Source organism: Triturus cristatus, chromosome 9 (genome assembly GCF_964204655.1).
Source record: "Triturus cristatus chromosome 9, aTriCri1.1, whole genome shotgun sequence".
Lineage (NCBI taxonomy): Eukaryota > Metazoa > Chordata > Amphibia > Caudata > Salamandridae > Triturus > Triturus cristatus.
In genome coordinates this window covers 1,050,000,878-1,050,019,773 of record NC_140592.1, presented here as the reverse complement: position 1 = coordinate 1,050,019,773, position 18,896 = coordinate 1,050,000,878, and the positions used below count along the sequence as shown (strand labels likewise).

The following is an 18,896-nucleotide window of genomic DNA, read 5'->3' as shown; positions in this document are numbered from 1 at the left end:
TACGGTGGAGGACGTGCTGCCCCTGTGTCCGGAGGAGGTCCAGACACGACTTACCTAGGCTCTGGCCGATGGAAGGGATGCAGCGAGACATGCTATCCGATGTGGGCTTGACACTACGGGCTCGCTGGGTAGGGCGATTTCTACCACGGTGGCGCTTAGACGTCACGCCTGGCTGCGGTCCACGTCCTTTTCGGGCGATGTCCAGAGCACTCTCATGGACATGCCCTTTGATGGCACTCGCATTTGTGGTGAGAAAGCGGACAGTGCGCTGAATCGCTTTAAGGACTCCCGGGCTACGGCCAAGTCCTTGGGCCTCTCGGCCCCGCGGTCGCAATCTTCCGCCTTTCGTGGCGAAGGAAGGGGTGCCTCCTCACGTCCGCCTAGCCACCAGCCGCAGAACCAACCTGCGCGCAGACGTGGTTTCCGCCGAGGCGGTTCTGGAGGACGACGCGGTCAGCCCACATCTACCCCGGCAGCATCCGCCTCAAAGCCTTCCTAGTCCGAGCTTTCAGGCCCATTCCACGCCAGTGGGCGGCAGAGTTCGCCATCACCTGCTCCACTGGCGGTCCATCACATCGGACAGGTGGGTGCTGCAAATTGTCCGAAGGGGCTACTCCCTCCCCTTCGAGACGACCCCTCCAGCCATGCCACCGCAGCACCACCGTATCTCGGGGGATCATTTGAATCTTCTCCACGAGGAAGTTTCGGCCCTCTTGGCCAAGGGGGCCGTCGAGCGCGTTCCGAGCCCAGAAGTAGGTCGTGGTTGTTATTCCCACTACTTTCTGGTTCCCAAGAAGGGCTAAGGGGGCCTACGCCCTATCTTGGACCTCAGGAACGTCAATGCCTTCCTCCGGAAGGAAAGGTTCAAGATGTTAACTTTGGCTCAGGTTCTAGCTGCCCTAGACCCTGGAGACTGGATGGTAGCGTTGGACTTGCAGGACGCATATTTCCACATCCCCGTCCTGCCGGCCCACCGGCGTTACCTGTGGTTCACGGTGGGTCAGGAGCACTTTCAGTTTACCGTGCTCCCCTTCGGCCTTACCAGTGCCCCTCGGGTGTTCACGAAAGTGATGGCGGTGGTCGCAGCTCATCTGCGCAGATCAGGGGTTCCAGTCTTTCCCTATCTCGATGACTGGTTGTTGAAGGCGGGCTCGCCCCAGGCAGTCGTCTCCCACCTCCAGACTACGGCGGATCTCCTGCATTTGCTGGGGTTTTCCATCAACGTGCCGAAGTCACACCTGAGTGCCTCTCAGAAGCTCCTCTTCATCGGAGCGGTTCTCGATTCGGCGCAGTTCCGGGTCTATCTGCCGGAACAGCGGGTCCGGGATATTCAGGCCCTGATTCCCATCTTTCGGCCTCTATCCTGGGTTTCGGTCAGGCTAGTGTTGCGGCTTCTGGGGCTGATGGCCTCCTGCATCCTACTAGTGCATCACGCCTGGCGGCGCATGCGGGCTCTGCAGTGGTACCTGAAGTTTCAGTGGGCCCAGCATCACGGCAACCTGTGCGACCATGTCTTAATCTCGGAGGGCACTGCACAGCAGTTGCAGTGGTGGCTCACGGACCGCGATTGGGTCACGGGCAAGAGCCTCTCCCTTCCCCAACCGGAGCATGTCGTAGTGACGGATGCGTCCCTCCTAGGATGGGGTGGCCATATGGGAGAGGCGGAGATCAGAGGCCTCTGGTCTCCGGCGGAGTCTCGTCTCCACATCAACCTGTTGGAGTTGAGAGCGATCCGACTTGCACTGAAAGCCTTCCTTCCCTCTGTCAGGGGAAGTGTCGTGCAGGTGTTCACGGACAACACCACCGCCATGTGGTATTGCAACAAACAGGGCGGGGTGGGGTCGTGGACCCTTTGTCAGGAGGCTCTGCGCCTCTGGACGTGGCTGGAACACCAGGGTGTCACCCTAGTGGTTCAACATCTAGCGGGCTCTCTGAACGCCAGAGCAGACGAACTCAGCCGCCGGTGCCTGATGGATCACGAATGGCGTCTGAACTCCGAAGTGGCGCAAGGTCTCTTTCAGCAGTGGGGAGAGCCTTGGTTAGATCTATTCGCCACCGAAGAGAACGCGCAATGTCAGCAGTTCTGCGCGTTGGAATTTCCAAGGCGGCACTCGCTCGGCGACGCTTTTCGTCACGAGTGGAGTTGCGGTCTGTTGTACGCCTTTCCGCCTATACCACTTCTGCCCAGAGTGCTGAAGAAGATCAGGCACGACCGGGCCCAAGTCATCTTGGTGGCTCCGGATTGGGCACGAAGGTACTGGTATCCCGAGCTACTCAGTATGTTGACCGATCCTCCGATACGTCTGCCCCTTCGGGAGGATCTTCTGTCGCAGCAGCAGGGGACGGTCCTCCACCCAAACCTGTCCAGCCTCCACCTCCATGCGTGGAGATTGAGCGGCGGCAGTTGATGCCATTTGACTTGCCTCCTGAAGTCTGTGATATCATTCTGGCAGCCAGGCGTCCCTCCACAAAGACGGTATACGCCTGCCGGTGGAACAAATTTGTGGCATGGTGCACAGCAAAGGCTGTGGATCCCCTTTCCGCCCCTCTTTCTGAGGTTCTCCTCTTTCTTCTTTTTTTGGCCCGGCAGGGCTCTGCCCTGGGCACCTTGAAAGGTTATCTTGCTGCCATCTCTGCCTTCTTGCGGCTTCCTGATCAGCCTTCTCTTTTCAAGTCCCCTGTTGTTACACGCTTTCTAAAAGGCATTACTCACACGTTCCCTCCTGTCCCTTTTGTAATGCCTCAGTGGGACTTGAATCTTGTTCTCACATTTCTCATGTGTGCTCCCTTTGAGCCTCTTCATAATTGTCCTCTTAGTCTGCTGACGCTTAAGACTGCTTTTCTGGTAGCCATCACCTTGGCTAGACGGGTGAGTGAGCTCCAGGCTTTATCATCAAAGCCTCCTTTTCTCTCTGTTCATCTGGACAAGGTTGTCCTTCGGCCTCGTCCCTCCTTTCTTCCGAAAGTGGTGACCCCCTTTCATCTTGGGCAGTCTGTCACCTTGCCCACCTTCTTTCCTTCCAAAGAGGAAGAGAGGCTCCACCGTCTGGACCCAAAACGTGCGCTCTCCTTTTATCTGGACCGCACAAAGCAGTTCCGGGTGGACGACCAACTTTTCGTTGGATACGTGGGTGCTAAGAAGGGGAAAGCTGTGCACAAACGGACCATCTCTCGGTGGGTCGTTTTGTGCATCAAAATTTGTTATTCCTTGGCAAAAAAGGACCCTCCTGTTGGGCTGCGCGCCCATTCTACTCGGGCCGCGGCGGCTACTACTGCTTTGGGACGGGGTGTCCCTTTGCAGGACATCTGTCAGGCGGCAACGTGGGCTTCGCTACACACGTTTGCCAGGCATTATTGCCTTGACAGCCAAGTCCGGAGGGATGGCTTCTTTGGCCGTCTGTCCTCCAGGACTTTCTGGTGTGATCTTGGTTCGCAGACCCACCACCGGGGATGGTATTGCTTGGGTATCTATTCTAAGGTGAGGAATCTAACTAACGTGTTTCTTTCAGATGAACAAGTTACTTACCTTCGGTAACGATGTATCTGTAAGAAACATTAGTTAGTTAGATTCCTCACCGACCCACCCATCCTCCCCGTTCTGCGAACTGACATCTAGGGTTAAGGCTATCCCTTTCAGGGCCCTAGAATTTTTTGGCACCAGTGTCGGTATCTTGCATGGCTCTGCGTTCCTGGCGCGGAAGGCTATGTACAAGAACTGACGTCAGCGCGCGAGGGCGGCGTCTAAGTACTCCGACGTCATTCCGGCGCACGACGCTGACGACAGACGCGGAGCCGCAGACGACGCCTAGCGACGCGCAAGGGGTATTGCTGACGAAAAATCTTCCGGATCCAGTCTGACGCCTGGGGATATTCTAAGGTGAGGAATCTAACTAACTAATGTTTCTTACAGATACATCGTTACCGAAGGTAAGTAACTTGTTCTTCTGTGCCAGAGATTTCAGCTCAGAAAGACTTGCCAGTGAGGGATATCATGTCCCATTTTCTTCTCTTCTGTGACTCTTGCACAAAAGGAAGAGCGTGCGGCCAAACATTCTGCTTTGTAGCTTCAAGAAGTATCTCATCAATGGATACAAAGTATCAGCCCGCATCTTACCAAATCTAGCCAGTTGGACTGTATCAGGATCTGCCTCCCTGGCTTTGATGACATAGATACAAATAGAAAACACCCCACAAGCCCATACTCGGGTGAAAGACATACTGAGATTTGTGGTAAACTGTATGACAGCCAACTCTCTCAAAATCAATCCTGATAAAACGGAGGTATTGGCCGTCACTACGTACTGTAACCCATGGACCACCCAGTACTGGCCACATGAGCTGGGAGACACCCCGTCTCCAGCTCTGGTGGTAAAAAGCCTGTGAATTAAAATAGACGCTAAACTTTCCCTGGCCAATCCAGTATCTACAGTGTTCGGGACCTGTGTGGGTCTGCTTAGACAGCTGGGGAAATTATCTCCCATCCTCTCTTTCTCAACCATGCGGACGGTGGTGGCCGCCCTGATACTGTCACGTCTTGACTATGGGAACTCACTTTACATCAGAATGCCAGACAAGCTGCTGGGCAAACTCCAGGTGGTGATGAATGATGCGGCAAGGCTAATTTTTAAGCTGCCTAGACGCAGCCGGGCCTCACCCCTACTGCAACAATTGCACTGGCTTCCCATTAAACAGGGCTAGATTCAAAGGCCTCTGCATCACCCACAAGGCCCTGTATGGTCAGGCACCAAAATATATTTAAAACGGCTGGTGAAATACGTCCCCGGCCGCACCCTAAGGTCTGCCACGGAGAGCCTACTGAAATGTCCACAGTTTAACTAAACCACCAAAGGTGGCCGAGCCTTCTCGGTCCTCATCCCACAACTATGGAACAGGCTGCCTGGCCAGCTTTGCTCCGAAAGTGCCCTCTTTCCGTTCAGGAAGAAATTGAAGAGACTACTATTCACAGAAGCCTGAGCATAACACTCTCCACTAAGAGACAGCATTCACTCTGGGACTATAGATGATCTTCTCGCAGCACTTGGAGACCTGTAGGTATTAAGTGCTCTATAAGTCACAATTAACAAAAACAACTGTGCTCCAGATGGCAGAATAGGTTTCTACCTTCTGTTCAGTTTCTTCAGAGTCCGGGCTGTCTAGCTGAGCAGCCCCTATGGGATGTGGTTGCCCATTGCAAAGTTCACAGCATGGCATCTGTTATGAGCTGGCTTATTTCCCTGTTGGTGCTGGCTGCCTGAATTTCTGTTGGCTCTTGGGCTCTTGTGTCGTCTAGTGTCAGCTTCGAATGGTTCCGAACATATGTACTTAGTTGTGGAGATTGGCATCCATATACCTATGATCTGAAATCTGATTTAAAGTTGGTCAAGGAAAGTGCAAGTCAAGCAAAGGTATTGCACCTGTGTGTGAAACTGGTCCATGCTGTCTAGGGTTGCTTGTGGTTGGAGATAGGGAGTGAGTACCTTTAAGAGACAAGGCAGGTCTGTATCTTCGTGACCTCAGTCCCACACAGTGCAGGACCAATTTCATTTACTTCATCAGTTGTGATACATCTGCAGCTTCTAAACTCTTCTTCATCAGGCAGTTCCGGGTGGGCCAGCGTTGACCCACCATCGATCTATCAATGTAAGGATTTGCACAAGAGCTGCTGCATTGAACAGGGCTGTTGGTTTCTCCCCCTGGAGTGGGGCTGCTTGTGGAGTATTTCAGCCCACTGGTGTGGTCAAGGCACAGGGGGTCCTGGGAGGGATGTGCCTTAATATCCTTCTGATATGTTGTAAGCTTAGAAGTGACTCATGGCATCTGGTAGACTTGGAACTCATGTCTGTGACCTTGGCCGTAGGGGTCGTCACATTGAACGAATGTGAAAAGGGGCCAGTTCACCCGCAGTATTCTTGATGCACCTCATCCCGAGGACAGCAATGAGAAAATTGCTGCTTGGTGTCACGAGTGACAACTGTATTGACCAAATATGTATTGACCAAGAAATGCTCTTGTGGACTGTGTACATAGGTGGGCAGAAGGACTCATGGTGCAGTCGATCAGTGGAGCCTGCAACGGCAGCGCTTGGCCTTGTGCTCATAGGGGACACTATTTGTGTATAGGGTTGCAACTGGGAGCTCACATTTCGGTTGCACGTATAAAATGTCTCTTTTTCTTTTGCTTTTGGTATTTGTAAATCTTTGTGACTCATGGGTGTCACACCCATGAGTCACAAAGATTTACAAATGGGAGATAAGCCGGGGGCAAGGCTGGTAGGAGGCTGCTAGATCGTGGCTGGAATTGGGCTGCCGAAATACATCACACACACACCGGAGCACACGTAAAAAGGCAGTTTATGGGCCATATGTAGGTATTCCATAACATCCACGCAAGCGGATGTCGTAGATGGCACTGACAGGCGAGGGCTGGAAGAATTGTCTTCTATTCTTGGGTTGAAGGAGCAGATTTGACGCGGTGCACATGAGTTGTGATAAGCAACTTGCGTTTGGCTGAATTGCAGCTGAGTTTGTGGTGGTCGGCAGGGCGGAAAGTTGAACGACTATAGGTTGTATTGTTGATAGGCTGTGCTTCTGGGATTCACTGGGCCCCAGCTGCATCGTGGGCAGAGGTTAGAGAATGAAGCACATCAGACTCAATTTCACGAGTGACCTAAAAACGGTGGTCCCCTTGGTCTTTATTTAAACATGTGCATGCGTATTATGGGGCGCGTGCACTACATTGCAGTTCCATACCTCTCAAGGCTGGAATTTTATGTTGTATATCTTTCTGGCTGCGAAGACGGGCATAAACGGCGATAAATCGACTTCTAGTTTTCTGTCTGCGGTTTGAGGTCGCAGCAACTTTTAACAATTAACTTCATGCTGCCAAACAAATCCTTTTAGAGAGAAGTCTTGTAAATGTAATCTTCCTATGTTTGTTAATTTGTGCATGTCATCGAGACCTTGCATGTATATATAGTAAGTAGTATTCTAAATGCAACAACAACAAAACGCAGCATTTCATTAATGAGCAGAAATCATGGACTCTGCCTTTAGTCCCTATTAGTTCTCATGAAATATCACTGACATTCAATCAAGATAAAACTACTTACTCATTTAAGCAGAATTGAAATGCACATAGTTCTGTTTTCCTTCTTTACTGTAAACTGGAATGCATCGTTCCTGTGTTATGTTTTTTATCTGCTTGTTTTGTAAGGCACTTTGATGCAGTTAGCCATCTTCCCCAACAGCATTTAGGATATCTGATTGCAGATTGTTCAGGTATCTGTCAATCGTGACTGATTGGATATTGGTGCTTTTTGGTTTTCTAATGTGTTTATGCTTTTGAGTGTTCATGGGTCTGTATAAATGGGATTTGACTGAATGCCCCTGTCTTACATCCAAGTGGGAGTGAATATTCTATATGCATATATGATCCATCTCCTCAAATGATTTTCGTAGCATTGGGTCTGAGTGGTAAATGTTTGTGTTTGCTTTCAGGAGATAGCTAAACATTTTGATATGGAAGAGGAAGGCTATGAGGTGGTGGAAGAGGCCATTGGCACCATGACGGGTGTAGCCTGGTACATCAATGATATGAAGCGCAAACACGAGCATGCGGTTCGCCTTCAGGTAAGCAACCGGAAAGTCCTCAATAAAAAGTGAACCAAATGTAATGCTTGGTTGTCTGCTTTGTATTTGTAAGGGCCATTCATGCTTCATGTTCTGCATCTCACTTAACCCTCACCATTGTTGCAGTCTTTATTCATTGGGAGTAGAGCCACTTATAAGAAATAAGTGAATCCATCTTCATCTTAATATTCTAAACCTACTGGTAACTCTGTATGTACTTTATTTTAGATGTGTCTTCTGTGGACTAGACATCAGTCAAGCTGGTGTAGTTCATGTTTGTATTCTTTCCGTTCCTAATCTTCTTTCAGGTCGTCGCCAGCAAACAATTGTTTTTCACCGTTTATCCTTCTGGTCAGGAACAAACACTGGTTCTTTCTCTATGCCAGTAATACAACATTGGCTCCCAGATCAGCTGGTTTATATCACTCTAAGGAACTATTTTTTTGTTGTTGTTCTGGGAATAATTTTTCTTGATCCATAAACACAGCAGTCAAGTGAAGCCTGCTTCGCATGCAGTGGTTTGTGTGCTGTGCCCTGTTGGCTGTTCAAGGGTCTGTAATGTAACTACATTTAAAAAGACAAGCATTGGCATAGCCAATAGGTCTCGCCTTTGGGACCTTCTAAGTGTTTAGCCATGTAACAGTTGATGTTGTTGCACCAAGGATATTGTGCTGCATAAATAAATACTTGTAAGGTCCCAAAGGCGAGACCTATTGGCTATGCCAATGCTGGTTTTTTGTTGTTCTGGGAATAATCTTTCTTGATCCATAAACACAGCAGTCAAGTGAAGCCTGCTTCGCATGCAGTGGTTTGTGTGCTGTGCCCTGTTAGCTGTTCAGAGGTCTGGCGGATGCTCTTGGAAAACCCTCAACTGGTTTGTCTCGTTACCTTGGTACACTGTGCATGTCTGAACTGGGACGACCAAAATGATTCAGTTGCATCCATCTGCAATGCTGATTCTGGAATTCAAACCTTCAGCCTCCTGGTATTGAGCATACCTCCCACTACCGCTTTATCTTTAAAAGAATAAGTACCAGGATCCAACATTCTTTCCAAAGTCCTTCATCACCGCTGTCAAATGCCTGATTACCTAATACCAAGGCTATTTAGGCTTGATTTCCTCTCATGCCGCTTTCACACCCCAACCTATTCTCCCAGGCAGGGATATTGCTCGCTCTTGCAGGTCTTTTTAATCCTTGCTTTTTCCCCTTGGTCACTGTGTTTCCATCTCACTCTTCCTCCTTTCCTCTCTTCTTCTTGTTCAAAGTCTCCTTGTTCAATCTTTAGTAAATCAAAAGAGGGGGGACTAGGAGCTAGTCAAGGTCCAGCACCCAGGCTCCCATGTAATGATAGTCATACATGAAGGGGAGGAGGCTGTTTCTATAGAGAAAATGCTAAGAGATACAGGTTGGAATGCTGCAGAAGGAAGGGGGCTCCTAATTATCAGAAGATAAAGCCTCACACACCCTTTTTATAGGGATTTTAAAAAAAGGTGACGGGGCAAAGGGACGCCTTTATTAAAATTGCATAGGTTCCCCTTAGGCAGTTTTAGTTCACACAGCACATAATTTAGAATGCTGTCCTTCACTCATTATACCCTCACTCATCATTACAGCAAAAAAATAGAAGATCTCTAACATAGAGCCCCCTGTGGTGCCCGTCTGGCATTGCAGCACCAGCCCGACGAGGAGCAGCCCAATGATGAAGCATGGCTCCCATTTGGCTGCATGAGTGCTCTATCATCTGATCCTTAGGATCCCCCTCCCTTCTGCAGGATTCCAACCTGTATTGCTTAGCTTTTTCTCTATAGGAACAGCCCCCCGCCTTCATTTATTAGCATGAGATCAGCAGTAAATGAATCTAAAGAAGGTCTGACATGCAGTATAAATAGATATGTATGGATAACGTTTGAGCAGTACAAATCGTTATAGGTTTAACTCTTAAGTCGAACTTTAATTGTAAAACATTCATTGGATTGCCTCAGCTTTCATAGTGTCAACACCAGGTGTATGTCAGTATTTTTACACACTGTAGTAAAAGTATTGGAAGAGATGTCCAGCATCAGACTACAATTGAGTACAAAGCTAATAGCAGCTTCTTTGCTATCACCCAACCTGGCATTAATTGGTAAACAATTTGAATTTAGAACTACTCCTCTCCTCCTACCAGGCGCCATGTCTGTCATTAATGTATTACTTTTCAACTGTTGCTAATGACAGGGTGTGGCGGCTGCACCTACAGGTGTCACAGAAGAGGGAACTTCTTTTGTAATTTGTTATTTCTTAACTAGTATCTGTCATAGCCTGTTATTAAAGTTCTCTCTGTGAGAGGCAGAAGCTGGCATGGATGTACCCGTGCCCCCATAATTGATACCTTTTATGGAATTCCTTCTGTCTCCAAATTCCCATCTTTTATGTTCAATGTATCTGCAAAACGTCTTGATGATATCAAAACAAGAGACACAGGAGTGTTATCAATATGAGTTCACTTTTACCGGAATGCTATGTGCCACTGAAATGTGGACAAAGTAAAGAAACGAACTAATAACACAAAAATGAAGAAATAAGAAGCGTAGAGGAGTCAAAAACCTGAATAAGTGAAAACCCGCTGAAGTCTACCAAGAGCAGGAGATTCTAAGGGGTAATAATGTAATACAAAACAAAGGTAAAGATAAGGAAGCAGATGGAGTTAAGGGAATAGGCAGCAGCTGAATGGGTGTAATGGAAAAGGTGACCTAATGTGTTTAACTGGCCCTCTCCATTTGCTATAAGTAGTCGACTGAACCATGGTGAGTACAACCTCAAGAAGCAGGTGTTGGTTTCAACACTTGTAAGCAAGTGGGGGCTTTGTCACCAAAGACCTGGAATGTGTGTAGAACACAGCTCCTTGATTTAGTATCTTGCTGACAGTAAATATAAAGCATCCTTTCTTTTTTTTCCCACTATTTTCGCTGGAATCCACCAAGATGTTTGGATCCAGTTTTACCAGTTTCAGTGGTTCAGGGTTTGGGTATTTGATAAACCAATTTCCGCCCCTGCTTTGGGCCATACGTGTCGTTTAATTTATGCATCTGGGTTTCAATACTGACTGGATGAGCTTCTATAAACCTTTAGAACCTTTCATCGAAGCTTGTTATGTTGGATCATGTGTGATGTGTTATAGGTGTATTACCCTTCTTATCCTACTTTAAGTCTTTCTTCTCCAATGCTCCTGTGGTGGTTGGTATTCAAAGTGGGAAATGTAGTAATAATCAGTGCTTTTAATCTGTATTTAACAAGTTTATTACTATTTTGCAAAAGTGGAATTTGATTTCACTACTTTGACTACCCGGGCAGTCTTTCATAAAGTAAACTAAGAAATGCTGTTGCAAGTTATGCATCAATTAAGAGTGGGCCATGCTCTTATTTCTCGATTCTCAGAGGTGTCACACATATTCTGAAAGCTTCATGCATGTTTGTTTTGGAAATGGAGTCCAGTTGACTTAACCCTTTCTCATGAAAACTAACAAAAAACAATACTTTAAATCATCCCCTTGCACCAGTAAAGAAGGTGCTCAACATCAGTGTAATATTTAGCAGCAAACTATTTCTCTCCTCTAAGCTGCACTACCACAGTAAAAATGTATTTCCATCCAAGTAATTTAAGTGGGAAATGTTCCCTGCTACAGTCTCCTTGGAGCATTGCATTGATATTAACATTGTCTTCTCTAGGCTTGAATTCTGCAACGCTATACGTACTGGTCCACCTTGCAAGGATCAATAGAAGCGTCAAAGAATCTGATTGTCCAGCACATCTTTGGCTTGGGTTACCTTGACCATATCTCTTCGCCTCTAAAAAACCTCCTTTAGCTCAATATCACAGTAGCCCTCCAGCAAAATATGTTACAAATTTGAAGGTTTCTCTCTATGGAAGGCCCTCCCGTTGCATTGGACACTTGAGGGGTATGTTCCAAGTGCTACAAATGGACTATGACTCAACTTTGCAGACTGTCCTGCATGTTAGCACCACTCCTTAACTAGTCAAGTGCTAAAAAAAAAAAGATTGCTTAAATCCAGTCTCCATTATCCATTTAAAATGGGCATATATCTTGGAGCATGTGATGTACTATTTTGAGCCTCTATTAAGGCTTTACCATCATAAGCTAGCTTGAATCGAGTTTAGTTTGGATTCTTCCCCATCCTCGATTCTAACTGACTATAAGCTTAACAGTCCTAGACTTCACCATCGTAAGGTGCTGTGATAGCTGTGTCCTTTGTTACCCACATCCCCAATTAATATGAGACTGTCATTGAAAGTTTGTAGAATTTAAACAGAATTACAAATAATATCCATGTAAAAAAGTCTGCATAATCTGCTTTAAATGCATGTGTTGATATGCCACCATCTTTGTGCTTCCTGTATATCCAGTGGAATATGCACAGTTCTTATTTCCAGAACTGAGAATGCAAAGATCACTGAGCTAGAAAAGTTGCAAACTTTGCAAAGGTACCTAGTTGTGAACTGTGCAAAATTTAAAGTTATGAGAGCCCCGGACTTTTCACTTGACAGTTCTTTTCATCGCATGTGAGAAACTGGAAAAGGACAGTGGGTTCCGGTTCAATGTTTGAGCATTTTTTTGATCATTGGAGTTAAAAGATCAAATCATGTAAATTATGTTAAGAACAGGAGGGGACAGACATTGAAGGACAATTGTAATTAAGAAGGGTTTCTGTGGTAACTGCTAAAAGTTTATCAGGCCAGCCTGGGGAATTTGGCAGCCAATGGGGCACAAATGAGGGGTAATTTTATGAAAACTTTACTCTCTTCAGATAGTTGACATTTATTTAGAATTCAGTTATGCCTCGCCAATGGGAAAGCTTCATCTGAGAAGAGAACAGGTTTATGCATAAAATGAGTCACTCACTTAACAGTGCTCTGTTGTTTTACTTGCCTAGGATAAAGCCTTGTGCTGAGAATTCCCTCTAGCAACAAGCTTTGAAAGCAGTAAATTACTTAGAAAAGTCATGCTACTTGGTAAGGCTTTGCTTTATTGAACAGGCCTTTGTAGACTTGAGATTGGGGCCTTTGGTTGAGTAAGCCCGTGGCTTACTCACAGGACTGGAGCATGTACGAACAAAGATTGTTGTAGCCTTTGTTAAAAAAGGAACAGCATTCTATAATTGGCTTCCTCTGTAGGAGGTGCCCTACACATTGCCCATGTTGATGGGCCATCCAGGCCTCTTTGGGTGCATTAGTCTCATAGCAAGCTTAAACTTTTTAAGGTGAGAGAAATAGCGGAGTGAATAGCAAAGCTCTTGTTCTGTGGGGGTACCTTTGCATTGGTTAGTAAGTTGAATCAATATTTTATCTGTTGATGTGATACTTTTTCTGTCACCAGATGCGAGAAAGGTGTCTATTTGTTTGGCTGTTGCATGGACAGGTACACCCACCCAGGTCCTAAGATGGTCAAAATCTGTAGGAGTTCCTGATCAGGCATCTGTTCATGCACCAGTTTGCCTGTTGTGATATAAAGGCAACTGCAAGACTGAGGTGATCTCAAGCGTTTCTCACAGCCTCAAAGCTGAGATTATATGGTGATATACTTTCCCTTCCTGGCCTACCTATAGAGTTGTGCAGTATACAGGCTTTTCTGAGTCAATAATGATGGTTCCAGGGTATCCACTTTGCACCACAGTGAGAGTCTGGTCCCAGGTCTGAAAGCGGTGAATACCCTTATCTGCCGGATTGTATCATTGAGAGCACATCGCCTATCTGTGAGACTGTGATATACTATTCCTAAGGCTGTAACTGAGACAACCTGGGAGATGTAAGTTTGCAGTGTTCCCCCTTGGCTCTTGGACCAGGCCCTCCTGAGTGCATGAGAGCGTCATATCTGGAGATGCTGGCCCATTTCCTTTCCCGCAGTCTCAGAGTTGTTGACTGAAAGTAGGCATCTTTGAGCACTACCTGCCATTTGGGAAGCTTCGCAATAAGCAAGCCATCATTACCTGGATGAAAAGGAATAAAGAGGACTTTTTCATGTTACGTAGCGCTTGATCAGGGAGCACACTAAAAGGCCCATTAGATGATCATCATTCAGTGGAGGACTTAAAGATGACTGGAAAATGAGAGATTTGCAGACTGATCTGCAGAAGAATACTGGTACTGTCAAATCTGTGATGAAGTGTGAAGGAGAAATTGGAGGACTTTTCCAGCATGGTTCTTGTGGCAGAATAGAAGTTACTGAGGCCCATAGTTAAAGTGAGTGAATTGGGAGAGGTGCACATGGTGGATGCAGAAGTTGACTGGATAATCTGTGAAGAGGCACCCATCATTGGATGCTGGGAGTTCCTGCTGAGATTTAAACTGACACTCTGAGATGATCAGTTTTTCTGAAGGACTTGCCAGAGCTGTTGTGAGGGCATTCAAGCCCTTTTTTAACATAAGACTTCCAGAGAGGGGATGGGAAACAGCACAGTTATGGTGGTGCTCCATGCTCTGGATCAAAGAGGGTAAATTCAGCATGCAGAGGAAAATGGTAAACTTTGGGGAGAACTGACTGGTGTGGTTTTTCAGACCTTTGCCCGAACAGGCAAGCCAAGAAGTGGTCTCTGACGGACATCAGGCAAGTACTTGTTTCGCAGTGTGTCTCAGCATCTGTGGGTTTCCATGTGCAACGATGAGTGAAACATGATGGAAAAAGTGTGTGTTGCACACGTGGAATGTGCAGAAGCCTTTCTGTATGGTTTGATGGTGTGCAGGGTGGTGTTGACTCAGAGGATACTCCTGGAATTAGAATTGAATAGTTATGTCTCTTGGATGAGCTGGATGAAGAGACACTTCTCTGACATTGAGGGTGGCTGTTCAGTGCAATATTTAGATTTTGTTTTGCCTTATTATCACTCCACTATACTTTTTGTCTCCTATTTTCTTCTAGAGTTGCTTTGTCAATTACTTCATTAGATGAACTTTTCTGGGAATACGAAAATAAAGTATATAATGTGTCTAGCATCAGTTTTCGATTCCAGGCTTTGAGGTGGTTCACTTTGTGGTGTAGTGGGAATTGTATACTGTGAGGGTTAGCCGGAGGGGATCAACTGTGTTAAGATCTGGCTTGATGCTTTTCTACTTTAAAAAAAGCATATTTTAACTTGGGTTTCGTATGGATGTAACCAACACCTTTTACCTATTGGCACATGCGTTTGCAATTTAAAAAGCCAAGAGATTAATTATTTCCTATGTGAATCATTTATATTCTATCTCTATTGAAAGCTACTAATCTTATCTTCTGTTTTACCTGTCTTGATGGGGTTTTAATGTTTTCCTTTGAGGATAAATCCAGTAAACCAATTGATGTATGTGATTGTTAACTTTCATGGGCCATTGTCAATACAGAAAATAGAGTTGGTAGTTCCAAGGCAAACATTTGTTTCTGTGTTTGTCGCGCCTACCTTTTGAAGGGTCCAGTGTATAGAAACACTTTGGGTATGATCCAAGTTGTGTGAAAGACTTCATGAAGCCCTTACCCCTGGAAGCAAGTGGCGCCCCACTAACCTGGTATGGTAACTCTACCATAGTGGCTAGCGATGTGACTTGAGTTTCTTCAGCTCCTGACCATCTAGAGACTTAAACAGCATGCTTCAGAGGGAGCCGAAATACCAGGGTTGCCTAGGGAAACGGCATACTCTCGGCAGCGGTTCGAGTCAGCCTTATGCTGGCGTGTCCAGTACTTTGGCCCTGGCTTGTCCTGTCTTCAAAGAGTCGCCTTCCCTATCTAGGGCCCTTTTGAATGGCAAAGCATTCCAGTACACCTCTCAGTTCTGTATGGGCTTGAGGCCTGCACTGCAGTCCGTGCATGGTTGCGGCATTTCATAACAACTCCCCTATTAACAGAAAAGTCTTGTTCCGATCACAGGCATTCACTCATTAGCAGTAGCTCAATCATTCAGACTTCGGGCAGAGGCGTCCGTTATACATTGGTACAATGGTTCACCCTCTCCTCAGTAGACGCATGGACTGTCACATCACTGGTACCCTCTGAAGGTTTGTCATATACCTTATGTGCACTTATCTTGCAGTGGCAACATCCACTCACCTCTCCAAAGTTACAAGAAAGGGGGTTCCCACAGGCATATTGAGTGAGAGTTTGTATTTCATACTTGACAATTAATAATCAATTGGTTAACGTGCCCCAGGACTTTACTGTGCAACTCCTTAGTGTTCAGCTTCTTACCTTCATGTATTGGCTCATACCCATCAATTTGTTTGATGATAATGGTTTGTTACTTTTTTTGTTCATGCAGGAGATTCAATCATTGCTGCTCAACTGGAAAGGCCAAGATCTGACAACTTATGGCGAGTTAGTTCTCGAAGGGACATTTCGAGTACAGAGGGCCCGTAATGAGCGTACTCTTTTCCTCTTCTACAGAGCTTTGTTCATAACCAGAAAACGAGGCGATCACTTTGTCTACAAAACATATATTCCGGTAAGTAGCTCGCTGCTTCAATTTAGGAAAAATATGCTAGATCAAAGCTTTACGTCTGTCAGTGTCCAGTGTATTTTGGCTATTTATAAATGCTTTGAGGCAATTTAATGATCACAAGTGATCCTGAAATGAAGGCTTGCAACCCACCACTGGACTTTGCCTATTTATGTATGGCATTTTACCACTTCATTTTATGAGCTGCGTCTCTTTGAAATGTTTTTATGATATGTGTGTTTGAAATTTTCCCAGCAGCAAAAAGTATTACCGCGCAACTAAACATTCTCTACCTGAATTGGCCCAATTGACTGCAGATAAATTTCACCTAGAAAATGTAAACAAAATCGAAATACAAATAGGACAAAATAGACATTTGTGATAAATAAAAATTACATTTTCAAAGATGCAATACTTTTTGAATGCTTAAAAAATAAATAGATTACCAAGAATAACGATTTGCTATTCTAAAAGCTACTTCTAAGCACTGTGCCATTATTCAAAATTAAGAACTTGCACATTTGTCTCCTGATTATTCATTTCTGGACAAAAAAATAAATATTTACCCAGCTATCTTCAGAAGTGCTTATTTGAAAGTGAGAGCATTGGAAACATAAACCAGTTTTAGTTGCAGGTAACATACATGGCTGTCAATTGAAATGTTTTTTTCCATTGTCCAAACACAAACTTATCTATATATTAATTTAACTTATTCCAGAATAGTTATACTAAGACAAGCCTCTTCAATTTTAACAGATGTTCTGTTTCTCAGTTAGATGGTTATTTACATTTATTTTATCCACCATAGTATCTAACCCGATGATTCCATAAAGGCCGACTTTTTTCGGTAAGGTTAACTTGACCTGAGCAACAATGCAATCCTCGAGGGGAAAAAACCCATGACATTTTGTTTCTAATCAACCAAACAACACTACGTTTAAAAAATAAAAAAATTTAAAGTCCACAGAAAGGTTAACTAAAAGAGGAAAATGCAATAAGAAATCTGAAATCAAAATAAAGGCCGATTGGCTTCAAGGGTTAAGCAAAAATTAAAAATGTTACAATAAAAACAAAAGGCCTCTGTTCAAAGTCAATGGAAAATAAAAAATCAGCTAAAACTGAGTGTCTCCTCAAGGACCGACTAGAATGTTACACGAGTGTGCACAGTTAGAGTGAAGTTTATAGTAAACTAGAGTCGACCTTTCGATGTATTTTGATCAATAACGCTGAGCAGGATCCACTATATTTGGGTAAGGCTCTGTCAATTTGGGATATGTACTATTGGGATTCCTTGGTGATTGTTGTTTGTCCAGGATAAAAATATTAGCTCATGGCCAGGGGACCAAGTGAAGGAATTCAGCTAGCACATGTCACCCACAGAAGTCCAGCTGGTCAAAGGCTCAGCGTGTATTCCACAGCCCTCGGAGGTAGTTATCATGTGAGGCTCTGGCGATTACTTTTGTGAATAAAAGTAAAGTTTTTCACTTGACGAGAGACTGTGGCTGTCATTTGAGGTCACAACTTTGCAGCATTAAAAGTTTGTTTCTTCGGGGGTGGCTATGAGAGTCCTTGTCTTCTTGATATAATTTGCTTCACATAACTGGTGAGGTTCTCCCAGTCTCCCCGTAGTAACCAAGTTAACTGCGTCCCTGTGAATAAACTGGTTTAATGCCTCCTTTATTTTTGGTCCTTTCCAATATTTGAACTTAAAACTCTACACTGACACAATCTCTCATAAGGATGGCATCTGTTCCTGGCAGGGTAGATGAAAATCTTTGTGGACTAAGACAGGGGCCTGGTTCACTCTGTTCTTGGAATTGGACATTTGCAGGCAAAAGTTTGAGGAAAATGCAGGAACATCTCTTTAAGTATTCCTCAGTTAAGCAGACAGGGTATCGTACAACGCAGCATGGAAGGAAGTCTTTGTCCTTCCAGACTGGTTCCCAAGACAACTAGCATCCCATCAGCCAGTGATGTCAATCAAACCCCTTAAATGTACCCACATTTCTACGCACTGCATTTTGACATTGTTATGGTATGGGATAACGGGTAGGAACACTAAAATGCTCATAGAACTCTTTACAGGTATATTTCCAACATGGCTGACCACAGACCTCTTGCTAAGGAGTGCTCTTCTAATGCTACCCACCATTAACTAGTTCAGTCCCATCCCTCTTCAAAGGTCTTCTAACATTGAATTCTGGCACTTTCTCATGATGATGCCATGGGAAGAAGGGTCCGTGCCTGCAGTTGAGCCCTTGAAAAAAGCTAGGGGTTGCAGAGATAATCACTGAGTGGTTGGCCATGGACAGCAATCCCAGGTCATTCCCATAATCCCCTAATCTGGGGCTGTTGTATTTTATCTCCTTGAAGCTCTACGCAGGCAGCTGACCAAGGCAGGTTCCTTAAGAGGTGTAACATCGATCCATTAATTCACTTAACCTGACTCATATACACAGTTTCCGTATGTCACACGTACCACGAATAAAACGGACAACCAAATATTATTGCAGATTTGATCATTGTAGGCAAATTCACCTAAAGGATTTACATTTGATAATGGGCACCACCACTATTCATAAGATCTAGATCCAAATTAATAATGATTTTCTATTTATCCTTTTGAGGCTTAAATCCTGCTGTAGGGGTGCAGTGGTTAGTGTGGTGTTCTATGTGACCGGCATTCATTTTAATGGGCAGCCTATCCGTTTAACATTGCCTTACAATGCGCTAATTAGTAATAGTTTATTAGTCTCCATTGTGAAGAAAGTGTACTGCCAGGCAGACGTGTTCCTTAGTAGCATAGCTC

At 45.2% G+C, this 18,896-nt stretch overlaps 1 protein-coding gene across 1 annotated transcript in view; it reads left to right on the top strand.

Moving 5' to 3' along the window:
• PLEKHG3 (pleckstrin homology and RhoGEF domain containing G3) overlaps window positions 1–18,896 on the top strand; it is a 582,108-nt gene that overhangs the window by 474,913 nt on the left and 88,299 nt on the right. The window contains exons 8-9 of the mRNA XM_085626917.1: window positions 7,497–7,628; window positions 15,911–16,093. Coding sequence (XP_085483043.1) covers window positions 7,497–7,628; window positions 15,911–16,093 — 315 coding nt within the window. The remainder of the gene's footprint in view (window positions 1–7,496; window positions 7,629–15,910; window positions 16,094–18,896) is intronic.